At 39.8% G+C, this 15,764-nt stretch overlaps 1 protein-coding gene across 4 annotated transcripts in view; it reads left to right on the top strand.

Moving 5' to 3' along the window:
* DNAJC12 (DnaJ heat shock protein family (Hsp40) member C12) overlaps nucleotides 1-15,764 on the top strand; it is a 52,425-nt gene that overhangs the window by 19,928 nt on the left and 16,733 nt on the right. For all 4 annotated transcript variants that reach the window (XM_072823274.1, XM_072823270.1, XM_072823271.1 and 1 more), the window contains 2 exons: nucleotides 282-360; nucleotides 13,796-13,935. In XM_072823274.1, the coding sequence (XP_072679375.1) occupies nucleotides 282-360; nucleotides 13,796-13,935 (219 nt within the window). The remainder of the gene's footprint in view (nucleotides 1-281; nucleotides 361-13,795; nucleotides 13,936-15,764) is intronic.

The raw sequence follows: 15,764 nt of genomic DNA, 5'->3' as shown, positions 1-15,764 counted from the left end.
AATATATTAAGCTCATAGGTGTCTTGGGCTATCATCTAAATGCAGTAGCAAATTAAATTGTGATCATGGACTGCTGTTTGCATAGAAGTTTTTACTGGGTGCTTTCTGAGTTTCATTATGGAGGAAATTATTTCTTAGAGTAAAAAGTCAAAATACAAATATAAGGATCAAAATAAAATGTTGGGTTGATCATGGCTGTTTTGAGAAGGAATGATGCCCAACTTCTTCCTTTATGCCATTTAAGCTGGATTCCTTATTTTAAACATCGATTTTTGTTTTAGGTTGAACAAATCCTGGCAGAATTTAAAGTCAGAGCTTTGGAATGTCACCCTGACAAGCATCCTGAAAACTCCAAAGCTGGTAAATATTTAATAATATCTGTTTTCCATGAAAATGAATAGCATCTAGAACCAAAAGCTACTGAATAGTAACTTAATTTCCTTTTGTATGTTATGCTCAAACTTATTCTTTCATTCAATACCAAAGAATGTTTTTGCACTATTGGGTGGCAGGAGGGGAGGGACCTTATAGGGTCTTTTCTCCAATAGCATTTAGCATCCATTTTTCTTTGCCCTAACGTGCTACTTCCTGGTTTAAAATTTATCCATTTTATGCTTTAATTCACCAGCTCTTGATGTTAACGTATCTTAAGTATGTTTGTAACCAAGTGATTGTCTTAATGAGAACCTTGTTGTATTTTCTTCATTCTTGGGGAATTGAATATGTCTATTTGTAACCTGAAAACATATTCATACTTTTGTTTTTTTCTTTATCATAATTTAAGTTCCATTATCATAAATTTTGACATCAAAGGTTTGCCTGGGTTGCTCAGTTGATTAAGCAGCTGCCTTCGACTCAGGTCATGATCCTAGGGTCCTGAGATTGAGCCCCCCTGCTAAGCAGGGAGCCTATTTCTCCCTCTCCCCCCTGCTCATGCTCTCTCTCTTTCTCTCTCTCTCTCTTGCTATCTCTCTCTCTCTGTCAACTAAATAAATACAATCTTTAAAGGAAAACATGAATTTTGACATAAAGGCTTTTGTGTATCTTGGCTTGAATTAATACGAATCAGCCTGTCTCCCTCCTGCTCCTCTTCTATTTCTCTCTTTCCTTTTAGAGCCAAACTTCCTGAAAAAGAAGTTCACTGTTGATATCTCTATTTTCCTTTACCAATTTTCAATTTATCCCAGTCTGACTTCCTCCTCACCTTTCTTGGAAGTGGCTCTAATAGTCACTGAGGACTTCCTGGCTGCCAAATCCAACAGTTACTTTTTAGTTTTTATCTTCCCTGTGTTTGCATCAGAAATTGGCACTGTTGATCATGCCTCTTTGAATCACCCTTTTCTCTTAGATACCAACATACATGCTCATACTTTTCCTCCAAACTCTTGGGCTGCTCTTTGTTGTGACTCCTTCTTAATTCTGCCCTAAGTTTCCCTCCTAAACTCTTTTGGACTCCCCACTTTCTCTCTGGAGTCTTGTCCAAATCTGTGGTTTCAATCAGTGGATCTTTGTTAATGGCTCCCAAATCTGTCCTTAACTTGGTTCTCATTCCTATCTTCAGATTCTAGTTTTGACTGCTTCTTAGACATCTCCATTTGGAGATGTTCCAAAGTCGCCCTGTCAGAAATTGAACTCATTGTTTTCCTCTCACTCTAAAATCTTGCTTATTTTTCTGTTTCCCCATCTTTTTAAAAATTTATTATTTATTTTTTATTATTTTTATTTTTTTTCCTGTTTCCCCATCTTAATAAATGGCACCAGCATCCATTCAGTTGTTCAAGCAGAAACCTATCTCCTTTCTCTCCCCTATGTCTACATCCGGTCAATTACCAAATCCTGGTGATTTTCCTTCCACATTTCTCTCCTGGAGGTCCTCTTCCCTCCATCTTCACAGTCCCAAGAGTAGTGAGTTTATCATTTCATGCCTGGATCTCTACATCACTCCTCTAATAGCTTCACACTGCAGGTAGTGGATTTCTTTTTAATCATGGAAAAAATGAAATATTTAATAGGTACAAAAAGGCATAAGAATACTACAGCAAATGCCCATATATGTACACCTAGCTTAAAACTTTACTCCTGCAGGGGCACCTGGGTGGCTCAGTTGGTTAAGCCTCTGACTCTTGGTTTTGGCTCAGATTGGGGGGGGGCGGGGAATTGAGCCTCACATTGGGCTCTGTGCTGAGCATGGAACTTGCTTAGGATTCTCTCTCTCCTTCTCCCTCTGCCCCTCTCCACTTGCACATGCATGCTGTCTGTCTCTCTAAACAAACAAACAAACAAACAAACAAACAAACACACAAACAAGAACTTTATGAATGCAGTTGAAGTCTTTTGTGTATTTCTACTCTGATTTTATCCTCAGGGTGGGTAATACTATCTTAAATTAGATGATTGTATTTACTATATGTGCATACTATAGGTTTGTGTGTTGTATGTATATGTATGTGACTTTTCTATAAGGAAAATATGATTAAGACCCATCTTTTTTTTTTAAGATTTTATTTATTTATGCATGAGAGACATAGAGAGAGAGGCAGAGACACAGGCAGAGGGAGAAGCAGGCTCCATGCAGGGATCCCGACATGGGACTTGATCCTGGGTCTCCAGGATTCCACCCTGGGCCAAAGGTGGTGCTAAACCACTGAGCCACCAGGGCTGCCCTGATTAAGCCCTGTCTTAATCCACATTGCACAAATGATAAGATCCAAACTCCTCTTCACTAGAAAAGTCATCTGTAGCATTAAAGCTCTTTATTAATTTTCTCTGGAAATCGTTTATCCCTTTGGTTTGTAGAACCAGGTCATTTTCTAATATATGGAGTCATTTTTTGTTAGACTTAACTATTACTTTTGCTCATTGGATTTTTACTCTTTTTATTAAGGCATAGTTTGTTTAAGGCAATGTGAACAGACTGTAAATATAAACTTGATACATTTTTGTCTATATAACCAGTTTAACCACTACTCAGAGGAATATGTGGAATATTTCTGGCACCCCAGAGGTCCCTTTTCACATCCTCTTCAAAGTCAGCATCCTTTCCATTTTTGGATCTCTATTATCATTGATTAGTTTTGTGTGGCTTTGACTTTCACACAAATGGAATACAGTATATACTCCTTTGGGTGTGACTTCTTTTGCTTTACATTATGTCTGTGGTATTTGCCCATTTTGTACATGTAGTAATAGTTCCTTCTTTGTCATTGCTGGGCCTATAGATACAAGCCCCTTCATGTGCTCTCTACCTCTCCCCATCTCTCCATTTCCACCACTATGCCCACAACCCCATGTTTCTGCCACACAGCCTTGGCTCTGTTTTCTACTCTTCAGAACTTTTATTCTTTAGAGACAGAGAGAGAGTGAGCACATCTGTTGAGGGGCTTAGGGGGTGAGGGGAGGGGCAGAAGAAGAGAGAATCTTAAGCAGGCTGAACCCCTAGCACAGAGCCTGATGCAGGGCTTGATCCCATGACCCTGGGAGATCAAGACCTGACCCAAAGTCCAGAGATGGACACTTAACCAACTGAGCCACCCAGGTGCCCTGCACTTCAGACCTTTATGCCTGCTGCTTCCTCTGTCTGGCTCCCTCTGAGGCTTGCACACCTCGCTGCTTTGCTTTGATTGTTTAGGTTATGCTCCTGTGTCAGGTTTCAGCTTAGCCATCACTTCCTTTGGGAAATCGTGTGGCCCAGCTACCCAGAGCACCCTATACGACAGGCAGCAAACTGTGTATCATGCCATCTCCTTATTGCGTATTTGCTTGTTAGTCATAATGAAAAGTCAGTAAGACAGGCTTCCTGCTATCTTGTTCATAGTAATATGCCCGACACCTCATAGAGCACCTACTACCATGGAGGACACTTACTTTGTGCACATCATTTATTGAATGACTTAATGAATGAGTTCCTGAACATTTATTTAGGAAACATATTAATTACCTCTTTGAACTAGAGTTACTATTAAGGTAGACATCCTGGAACACCTGGTGGCTCAGTTGGTTGAGCAGCCAGCTCTTCATTTTGGCTCAGGTCTTGTTCTTGGAGTCCTGGGATTAAGTTTGCATGGGGCTCCGAGCTCAGTGGGGAGTCTGCCTGAGGAATCTCTCTGTCCTTTCTCAGCCTCTTCTCCTCCAGCTTGCACTCTTTCTCAGATAAATAAATCTTAAAAAAAAAGATAGATGCCCTAACATAAATGTATAGAAAATTGATAAACACTTAAAAACAACCACTACCCCAGGTTATTCTTTAACTGGATTCTTTTCCAGGAAAAGCATGGCTGTGAGTTGTTTCTCTGTCCTTGGCAAACAATTTCTATTTGGGATACACAATGAATCACTGGGCAATCATTGCCATTTCTGGTTGCCATAGTGATGGGAGTTTTCATGTATGGGCTACCTCATGGCTTCTTGTTCAGAGAAACACTGAACTGTAAATATTGTTTAAAATGATAGGTACACAGACATCAATATCCTCCCCTGTCAGGCTTGCAGTTGATAGAGGATTCAACCTGTGGGTAGAAATTATTTTCAAATCTGTTTAAGCACCCATTTACTCAATTTGAATTAATATGACTTTCTGAAAATGTAAGTGTTTTTTTATAACACTTGAAGAAGGATTAAGGGTACTGATAACAATATTTTAAAATATTAAATGGGGTACCTGGGTGGCTTAGTTGGTTAAATGTCTGACTTTGATTTCAGCTCAGGTTATGATCTCAGGGTTGTGAGATCAAGCCCTGCCTCGAGCTCTGCGCTCAGCAGGGAGTCCTTGAGATTGTCTACCTCTCCCTCTCCCTCTGTCCCAATCCTGCTCCCGTGTGTGTGTTCTCTCTCCTCAGGTAAAATATATACATCTTTTTTTTTTTTAAAGATTTTATTTATTTATTCATGAGAGAGAGAGAGGGGCAGAGACATGGACAGAGGGAGAAGCAGGTTCCATGCAGGAAGCCTGATGTGGGACTCAATCCTGGGACCCCAGGATCATGACCTGAGCTGAAGGCAGACCATCAACTGCTGAGCCACTCAGCCATCTCAAATATATACATCTTTTAAAAAATAAAATATTAAAAATTCACCCAGATGCTAAATTATATTTTTTATTATTTTATTTTTTTAAAAGATTTATTTATTTATGAGAGAGAGAGAGAGAGAGAGAGGCAGAGAAACAGGAGGAGGGAGAAGCAGGCTCCATGCTGAGAGCCCGACGTGGGACTCGATCCTGGGACTCCAGGATTGTGCCCTGGGCCAAAGGCAGGCGCTAAACCGCTGAGCCACCCAGGGATCCCTTATTTTATTTTTTAATTCATGAGAGACACAGAGAAAGAGAGGCAGAGACATAGGCAGAGGGAGAAGCAGGGTCCCAGTAAGGAGCCTGATGTGGGACTCGATCCCTGGCCGCAAGATCATGCCCTGAGCTGAAGGCAGATGCTCAACCACTGAACCACCCAGGTGTCCCCAGATGCTGAATTTTAGTTTGGCAGAAATCCAGAATATGTTGGGCAGATTTTGAAACATATTTCATCGAAGTGAAAGCTTATAGAGCAACTGCTTGTAGGAGAAATTAAACTTGTATGTATACCTTTTTGGTCCATTAAGTGTAGTCTCAGTCATTTCCAATGAAATTACTAATTTATTAGCATGATGGAGTGGTAGATATGGAACACAGTCTTGTCTGTCTGGATTGCTTCTAGCTCCAATTGATGAGCTAATTGACCTTGGGCAATCTCTTTGAGCCTCAGCATTCTCATAGGAAAAGTGGTAGACTAGTAGTACATTGCTTCATGCATCTGATGTGAAGACTAAATGAGGTATCTTGCATGCAAGAGTAGCTCAATGAATGTTGGCAATTATGAATCAGTGGACTTTTTTTTTAAATTTATTTTTTATTTTATGATAGTCACAGAGAGAGAAAGAGAGGCAGAGACACAGGCAGAGGGAGAAGCAGGCTCCATGCACTGGGAGCCCAATGTGGGATTCGATCCCGGGTCTCCAGGATCGTGCCCTGGGCCAAAGGCAGGCGCCAAACCGCTGCGCCACCCAGGGATCCATTTTCTTTTCTTATTTTTACGCAGCATTCCAAGATACATTTTTTTTTCTTAGAGAGATCATATGTGTATCTATGCACAAAAGTGGGATGGGCGGGCAGGGGTTGCTGGCAGGCTCCTCACCCATTATGGAGCACAGTAGGGCTCAATCTCATGAACCTGAGATCATGACCTGAGGCAAAATCAAGAGTTGGAGGCTTAAAACGACAGACACCCAGGCCCCCACAACAGAAAAATTTAATAAAATGGGATAATTCTCTTTTTTGTAAGTAAGCATTAGCTCTTTATCCTTTTCATTTTTTAAAAAAAATTCTAAATTCTAAGATTTTAGACTTTTAGAAATCTCTTCTCTTCAGGTGTCAGTGATGTAGGCAGGACTACTTTCTATGCTGTAGAAATTGTGTCACTGAGTTAAAAGCTCCTGCTTGGAAATCCCTGGGTGGCTTAGCAAGGTTTGGCACCTGCCTTTGGCCCAGGGTGCAGTCCTGGAGTCCCGGGGTCGAGTCCTGTGTTGGGCTCCCGGCATGGAGCCTGCTTCTCCCTCTGCCTGTGTCTCTGCCTCTCTGTCTCTCTCTATGTCTATCATGAATAAATAAATATATAAATCTTTAAAAAAAAAAAAAAAAGCTCCTGCTCATGCCAGTCCTGTGTGTACACATGATGGTAACTGTTCAGGCCAATGCTTTAGTAACTTCTCTCCAACCTGGAAGAAAGGGATTTCAGACTAAAATAAGGATCTGTGAGATGGTATTTTTTGTTATTTATTTGTAGGCTTCAAAGACATGTGGATAGTTGAAGGAGAGCTCCTTGTCCTTGCTAACTGATACCTTTCCATGTCTCTATGCTTTCCCACTTTAAAAACTATTGCTTTTTTCCCCTTTGAATAAAAATAGCATACAGTAATAAATAATCTTGAAAGTGAAAGTCTGTTCTTATCATTCCCTGCCAGAGAACCACTATTAACAGTGGTATATTTTCCTCCAGGTTTTTTTCAAAGCATTTTTCTGACATCATATTTTTATTAATATTTTTCAAGTAATTGTAAGAGGCCTACATTTAAGGTACGACTATAATAATACAAATTCTATTGTGAAATACGATTTTTAAAGAACCTCTGTATTTTCAGAGTAGACCTAGGAGTTAAAAAGGAATGTCTCTCAGAGGTCCTAGCATCATTTGCTCATATAAGCTTGTAAATGAGATCTCTCTTCCCAGAACTGGTAAATGTTTATCTTGTGTGACTCATTTGGTTAGCTGATATATTAAAGGACAAATATAAACACAATCTCATTTTTATTAAAGGTGGTAGAGAGGATGGAACAAGGAAAGGCCACTGATCAGGAAAGATAAAGTATTTTAGCTTTCTGCTTATCAATTGTTGTTGAGGGATTGATATCAGAATAATCCCAAGCAGGCTTCTTTCATTCTGGAGACTCTGGAAAACAGGCTAGGAATAATGTGCAAAGAAAAAGTGACTCATAGATAAATATGTAAATCTTTATAAATGCTGCTGTAATAGTAACTGGCGTGTGCATCCATGGTGATAATTTAATGAGCTTTTTATTCCTGTTGGAAAAAGTGACATCTTATTTGTAAGTGGGATATTTAATTGTTGTCAGCAGTAGGAAGGATTAGTCACTGGAGTGAGCTGCTATGGCAAGATGCTGCTTATTAGTTTGTTTAGTTTCCTATAGCTTTCAGTAGCTCCATCTTTAAAGTCTTCTCTTTAACCCACTAATCACTACCACCTCCAGTGGTCATATTAAATAGTTAATGGCGGGGCAGCCATGGTGGCTCAGTGGTTTAGCACCGCCTTCGGCCAAGGGCCTGATCCTGGAGACTTGGGATCGAGTCCCACGTTGGGCTCCCTGCGCAGAACCTGCTTCTCCCTCTGCTTGTGTCTCTGCACCTCTCCTCTCTCTCTCTCTCTCTCTGTGTGTGTCTCTCATGAATGGATGAATAAAATATTTTTTTCAAAAAATAGTTAATGGCCTATTAGATACTATGCTGTCCAGCTTTGAAGCAGGGTCTTGGAGAAACCCTGCTGTGGCAAGGAGTATCTCTGGTTGCTGGGGAAACACTTAAAATGGTGGTGTTCGGAGGACTGGGGTTCAGGAATAGCAATTCTTTACCACCTGGGGTACAGAAGTACTTCAGTATTTTCAATACTGTCAGTGCCGACTGAACATTTGCCACAACAATGGTTTGAGAGACTCTTGACTACTTCTAAGGGTTCTTTTTTTTTTTTTTTTAAGATTTTATTTATTTATTTATTTTGAGAGAGAATGAGAGAGAGAGAGAGAGAGAGAGAGAATGCATGAGTGCATGCGAGCAGGGTGAAGGGCAAAGGGAGAGGGAGAGAGAGAGAACCTCAAGCAGACTCACACTGACAATGGAGCAGGGTGCAGGGCTAAACCCCACGACCTTGGGATCATGACCCAGAGCTGGAAACAAGATTCAGGTGCTTAAGCAACTGAGCCACCCAGGCACCCTTCACCATGAGGTATTTTTGAACACTATCAGGGCAATTTAAGTTAGTTTTCCCACTGATGGTATTAAAATATTCCTAATTCACAAAATATTTAAATGATATGTGTCATTTCTTTGGTGATTGGCACTCAAGGGAGTAGCACTGTATAGAAAGATAAAGATATATTCACATTCAAAATAGGAAGCATTCACTCATTGATTCATTGAACAAAGACTTTTTTGAGCACATCCCATACTGTTTCTGTGCAAAGGATACAACAGAGAACAAAACAGATAAAGCCTCTGTTTCCACAGAGTTTGTATTCTGGTTGAGGAGACAGATCATAAAAAAATTACACAATGGCTGAGGGCAAGTATTATAAAGAAAAGTAATGCAAGTCAAGGGAGACAAAGGCGTGGGGCTGGTAGGCAGTCATTTTATATAGCATAGTCAGGGAAGACCCCCTCTACAAGACAGCATTTGAGATGATAGCTGAAGGAAGTCAGCTATATGAATGCCTGAGTTTAAAAGTATTCTTTATAGAAAGGACAGTAAGTGCCAAGGTCCTAGGGCTGGAGTGCGCTTGGTGTACTCAAGATGTATCAGGGGAGATCCTATAGCTGTAGCAAGAGGAGATGGGGAAAGTAGAAGAAAATGAAGTCAGAGAAGGAAGAGAAGGTAGAGGGTGGCAGAGCATGTCAGAACTATTAGCCATGCCACTGATGGTAGAAATTTTCACTTTTACTCTAAGAGAAGTAGGAAGTCATTAAAAGTCATTTTGAGCAGAAGAGCAATGTTGTTTTTTAAAAGATCTCTCTGACTGCTGTGTAGTAAGCAGACTGAGGCAAAGGCAGGGAGATCAGTTGAGAACCTAGTATAATACTCCAACCAAGAGAAGATGGTGGTTTGAACAAGAATGATGGTAGTGGAAGTGGCCCTAACGGGTCAGATCTTAGATATATTTTAAAAGTAGAGCCAATAGAGTTTGCTAAGGGATTAGAAGTGAGATGTGAGAGTAAAAGTCAAGGATGACTCCAAGAAAACTACTGAAATATTTTCTGACTTCCCAAACAGAACTAGTCTTGCCTCGATATCACCTTGTAATTGAAATGATTTGTTTATATGTCTGCTTCCTTACTAGACTCTGAGGTTCTCAAGGGCAAAAATTGGATGTTATTGGTGAATGATTACATTTTATTAGCCCTGGAGGTGGAGGAGAAAGTGGGGGTTGGAAGGTAATATCCATTGCAGGAAAATGGAAGGAGGAGAAAGGCAGTCAAGTGGAGAGCACCAGCCGGGGAACCTGGCAGGCTTGGTTTGATTTGTGGCTCCATCCCTTGAAATTTTGAGACTTTGGGAAAGTTACATCAACTTCTTCAGTCTTGGATTCTGTAAGATGGGAATAATAATAATAATAATAATAATAATAATAATAATATCCACCTTATACGATTGTTGTGAAAAAGAAAGAAACCCTGTACTCATTAGCAATTATTTCCCATTTCCCCCTGCCCAACCCCTGGTAACCATAATCTACTTACTCTCTACAGATTCATCTATTTTTAAAAAAGATTTATTTATTTATTTTAGAGAAGGAGGAGGGGCAGAGGGAGAGGGAGACAAAGAGAATCTCAAGCAGACTCCCTACTGATCATGGAGCCTGACTTGGGGCTTGATCCCACAACCCTGAGATCATGACCTGAGCTGAAATTAAGAGTTGGATGGATAACCAGCTGAGCCACCCAGGTGCCCCTCATTTATTCTGCATATTTTATATCAATGGAATCATACAATATGTGGCCTTTTGTGAGTGCTGTCTTTCATTTATTAGAGTGTTTTCAAGGCTCATCCATTTTGTTGCATATATCAGTACTTCATTTATTTTGTAGCTGAATGATAATTTCATTATATCTGTATACCACATTTGTTTATCCAACTAGCAATTGATGGAAATTTGAGTTGCTTTGACTTCATGGCTAGTATATATAATATTACTATGGATATTCACATATAGGTTTTTGTGTGGACATATGTTTTCAATTCTCCTGAGTATATATTTAGGGTTGGAATTCTTTTTTTTTTTTAAAGACTTTATTTATTTATTCATGAGAGACACAGAGAGAGAGGGGCAGAGACACAGGCAGAGGGAGAAGCAGGCTCCATGCAGAGAGCCTGATGCAGGATCCAACCCCGGGACTCCAGGATCATGACCTGAGCTGAAGGAGGCGCTAAACCACTGAGCCACGCAGGCGTCCCAAGGTTGGAATTCTTGGGTCACATGTCAACTCCATGTTTAATATTTTGAAGAACTGCTAAACTTTTTCAAAGCAGTACACTGTTTTACAATCCTATCTGCAATGCATGAGGCTTCAAATTTCACCATATCCTCATCAACACTTGTTATTATCTACCTTTTTATTTTAGCCATTCTAGTGATTGTGAAATGGATGTATCTCACTGTGGTTTTGATATGTATTTTCCCAATGACTAGTGATGAACATTTTCTCGTGTGCTTAGTGCCCATTTGTTTATCTTCTTTGGAGAAATGTCTATCCAAATCCTTTACTAACTTTTATTTTTTTATTTTTTAAAAGATTTTATTTATTTATTCATGAGTGTCAGAGAGAGAGAGAGGGAGAGAGAGGCAGAGACTCAGGCAGAGGGAGAAGCAGGCTCCATGCAGGGAGCCCGATGTGGGATTCGATCCCAGGACTCCAGGACCACACCTCAGTCCAAAGGCAGGCACTGAACTGCTGAGCCACCCAGGGATCCCCCATTACTAACTTTTAAATTGGGCTATTAGTCTTCTTATTGAGTTATGAGTTCTTTATAATTTTAGATAGAAATCCCTCATCACATCTATCATTTGCAAATATTTTCTTCCATTCCATAGCTTTTATTTTTACTTTCTTTTTTATTTTTTTTAATTTTTATTTATTTATTTATTTTTTTACTTTCTTGATGATGTTCTTTGAAGTACAGAATGTTCAGTTTTGATGAAGTACAATTTTCTGTTTTTTTTTTCTTTTGTCGTTTGTGCTCTTGCTTTTGGTGTCATATATAAAGAGCTATTGCCAAATCCAAGGTCATAATCATTTATTCCTGTATATTTTCTCTGAGTTTTATAGTTTTAGCTTGTACATTTAGATCTGTGATCCATTTTATCACTTCTCAGCATTTTGGTTAAGATCAAGTGCAGATCTGTGATCTATTTTGAGTTAATATTTGTATATGGTATGAGGTAGGGATCCAACTTCATTTTTTAAAAAAGTAAGTTCTATACCTTATGTGGAACCCAATTTGGGGCTTGAACTCATGACCTGAGCTGAGATTGGTTGTGGGATTGAGCCCCATGTTGGGTTCCATGCTTAGCAGGGAGTCTGCTTGAGATTCTCTCCCTCTCCCACTGCCTCTCCCTATGCGCACATGCTTTCTCTCTCTCTCTTTCTGTCAAATAAGTAAATACATCTTAAAAAAATACCTGAGCTGAGATCAAGAGTTGGACACTTAATTGACTGAGCCATCAAGGCACCCCGAACTTCATTCTGTTATAGGTGTCCCAGCACCACGTGTTGAAAAGATGATTTTTTTGAAGATTTTATTTATTTATTTGAGAGAGAGAGAGAAAGAGAGAGTGCATGAGGAGAGGAAGATAAAGGGAGAGAACTCCAAGCAGACTCTGTGCTGAGTGTGGAGCCTGACACTGGGCTCAGTCCCACAACCCTGAGGTTATGACCTGAGCTGAAATAAAGAGTCAGACGCTCAGCCAACTGAGCTGTCCAAGCACTCCAAAAAGATGATTTTTTCCCCCAGTTGAATGATCTTGTAGAAAACCAGTTGGCTTTGGGTGTCTGGCTGGCTCAGTCAGTGGAGCATATAACTCTTTATCTTGGGGTTGTGAGTTTGAGCCCCATGTTGAGTGTTAAGATTACTTAAAAATAAAATCTTTAAAAAAAGAAAAAACCAATTGACTGTAAATTTGAGGGTTTATTTCTAGACTCTCAATATCCTATTTATTTATGTTTATTCTGATGCCAGTACCACACTGTTTTCATTATTGTAGTGTTGTAGAAAGTTTTAAATTGGGAAGTGTGAGTTTTTCCAACTTTGTTTTTATTTTCTAAGTTTGTTTTGACTATCCTGAGTCCCTTGCATGTGCATATGGATTTTTAGGATCCACTTGTCAATTTCTGCAAAAAAGGCACCTGGGATTTTGACAGATTGCATTAAATCTATAGTGCAGTTGGAGTACCAATGTTAGGTCTTCTGATCCATGAAAATGGAGATCTCTTTATTTATTTAGATATTTAATTTCTTTCAACAGTGTTTTATTTATTTATTTATTTATTTATTTATTTATTTTTATTTTATTTATTTATGATAGTCACATAGAGAGAGAGAGAGAGAGAGAGGCAGAGACATAGGCAGAGGGAGAAGCAGGCTCCATGCACCGGGAGCCTGATGTGGGATTCGATCCTGGGTCTCCAGGATCGCGCCCTGGGCCAAAGGCAGGCGCCAAACTGCTGCGCCACCCAGGGATCCCCTTATAGTTTTCAATGTATGTAAGTCTTGCAGTTCTTTTATTAACATTTTTTCTTAGTATTTTATTCTTTTTTTTTAAAAAAAAGATTTTATTTATTTATTCATGAAAGACACACACACACACACACAGACAGAGACACAGGCAGATGGAGAAGCAGGCTCCATGCCGGGAGCCTGATGTGGGACTCGATCCCGCGACTCCAGGATCATGCTGTGAGCCGAAGGCAGGCGCTAAACCACTGACTCACCCAGGGATCCCCACAATGGCATTCTCTACTTTCTCTAAATCACTATGCTCCTTCCTGCTTTAGAATCTTCATTTACACTGTTCCTCTAGACTGATCACTACCCTTGCTCACAATTACCACTAGCAAAGGTAGTTTTTTCCCTAGGAGACAAAACTGAAATTTTTTTGTTCTTTATAAATGTTAATACCTAAGTAGTTCATGTCTACTGTTCTCACCTGTATCATCAGCACCTGGACTAGCATGTGGCATATCACTGGAGCTCAGTAAAAAGAGTGGATAAACTGTGAGCCAGGCACTTTACATATGTGATCTCACTTATCCTTGTGATTCACTCTGCAAGTGAGGAAACTAAAGCTTGAAGAGGTGAACTGGCCCAAGGTCACATAGTGAGTAAACAACAGACATATTTCAGTGAAATCACTTTGCCTGGGAGTTTAAGGAGTTTAAAATAAGTCCTTCAAGAAAGAAGTGCTCATCTTTGATTTGTTTTCCAGTGGAGACTTTTCAGAAACTGCAGAAGGCAAAGGATATTCTGACTAATACAGAGAGTCGTGCCCGCTATGACCACTGGCGGAGGAGCCAGATATCGATGCCATTTCAGCAGTGGGAAGCTTTGAGTGACTCGGTGAAAACGGTAGGTTTCTCCCTGGGATGAAGTGAATTCATGAAGCTCAGGCTGCTCATGTATTCGACTCACATAGTAGCTTAAAAAATTAGTAGGCAATAGGAGGGAGAAGACCAAGAAGCTGTTAGAATCTGGATACAACTTTGTTCATAAATCCTGTGAAAGAGAATTCAATGGATCAGCACCAGAAGAGCTCATGACTACAATTGTCAATCTCTTTGGTTGTTTGATTCAATATCTTCACTTCTTGTTATCATTTATTATTTTATACATTCTGGTAACTGCTTCTCATGTTGCTCATATAATACTGCTGAATTTTGAACCAAGGCAAATTCATCTCTTCCATCTTTTTAGTTCATATTGTCATATTCTCTTCTCAAGGCTTGTAAATTCCATAAAAAACAGAGCCTGATTAATTAAAGAAAGCAGCAAATTATTTTAAATTGATTCTTTTTTAAAAAAGGTCTTATTTATTCATGAGAGACACACAGAGAGAGGCAGAGACATAGGCAGAGGGAGAAGCAGGCTCCATACAGGGAGCCCGATGTGGGACTTGATACCCCAGGATCACGACGTAAGCTGAAGGCAGATGCTCAACCAACTGAGCCACCCAGGGATCCCCAAGAAGGAAATCTAAATGTAAACCTGAAGGGCTATAATTTAAGAGATGTGAATCACCATATTTCCATTCTTCTGAGTGTGACACATTGTAACTGCAACTGAATTAGTGACCTTAGCTATGTGAATGTCTTTTGATTTATACTTTGTTGTTGTTATTGTTGTTGTTTTTTGATGACCCACTGAACTTTTTTTTAAAAGTTTTATTTATTTATTCATAAGTGACACAGAAAGAGAGAGGCAGAGACATAGGCAGAGGGAGAAGCAGGCTCCATGCAGGGAGTCCAATGTGGGACGTGATCCCAGACCTCCAGTATCATACCCCGAGCCAAAGGCAGACACTCAACCGCTGAGCCACTTAGGTGTCCCGATGACCCACTGAACCTAATCTTAACCACTAATATCAAATTTGCTGTGGATTTCTCAAAAACTTTTCTCCAAATTTCTCTTCTAATATAAATGGCTGATGTCTTTCCTTAAAATGCTAATTTTTGGGGCTCCTGGGTGGCTCAGTGGGTTAAGCATCAGCCTTTGGCTCAGGTCATGATCCCAGGAATCTGGGATCAAGCCCCACATGAGGCTCCCTGCTCTTTTTTTTTTATTTTTTTTATTTTTTATTTTATTTTATTTTTTTGAGGCTCCCTGCTCTTTGGGGAGTCTGCTTCTCCCTCTCCCTTGGCTCTCCACCCCACTCATGTGTATACATTCTCTTTCAAATAAATAAAGAAAATCTTTAAAAAAAATGCTAATTTTCTGTCTCCAAACATGCCATTTCTGCTTTGAATTTAGCCTAACTACGGACTGTTTGAGGTCTTACAATAATAATATTTTAGATATTACTGTCTGCACCAATTGTCTTGTCAATAAAATTGAAATAGTGGGAACCCTGGGTGACGCAGTGGTTTGGCGCCTGCCTTTGGCCCAGGGCGCGATCCTGGAGACCCGGGATCGAATCCCACGTCGGGATCCCGGTGCATGGAGCCTGCTTCTCCCTCTGCCTGTGTCTCTGCCTCTCTCTCTCTCTCTGTCTCTCTGTTACTATCATAAATAAATAAAAATTAAAAAAAAATTGAAATAGTATGCTGGGCCAGCATTTGGTTTGAGATTTATTTTTATTAATGGTACAAAAATGATAAGAAGCATTTTTATGCTTTAAATCAGCAGTGATTTTTTTTTTTAAACATACACGCTTCTTTGGGCAAAATCTTGTTGTTTTTGAT

This window comes from Canis lupus, chromosome 4 (genome assembly GCF_048164855.1).
Source record: "Canis lupus baileyi chromosome 4, mCanLup2.hap1, whole genome shotgun sequence".
Lineage (NCBI taxonomy): Eukaryota > Metazoa > Chordata > Mammalia > Carnivora > Canidae > Canis > Canis lupus.
The sequence above is the reverse complement of the archived record's forward strand: the minus strand, read 5'-3'. Positions and strand labels throughout refer to the sequence as shown.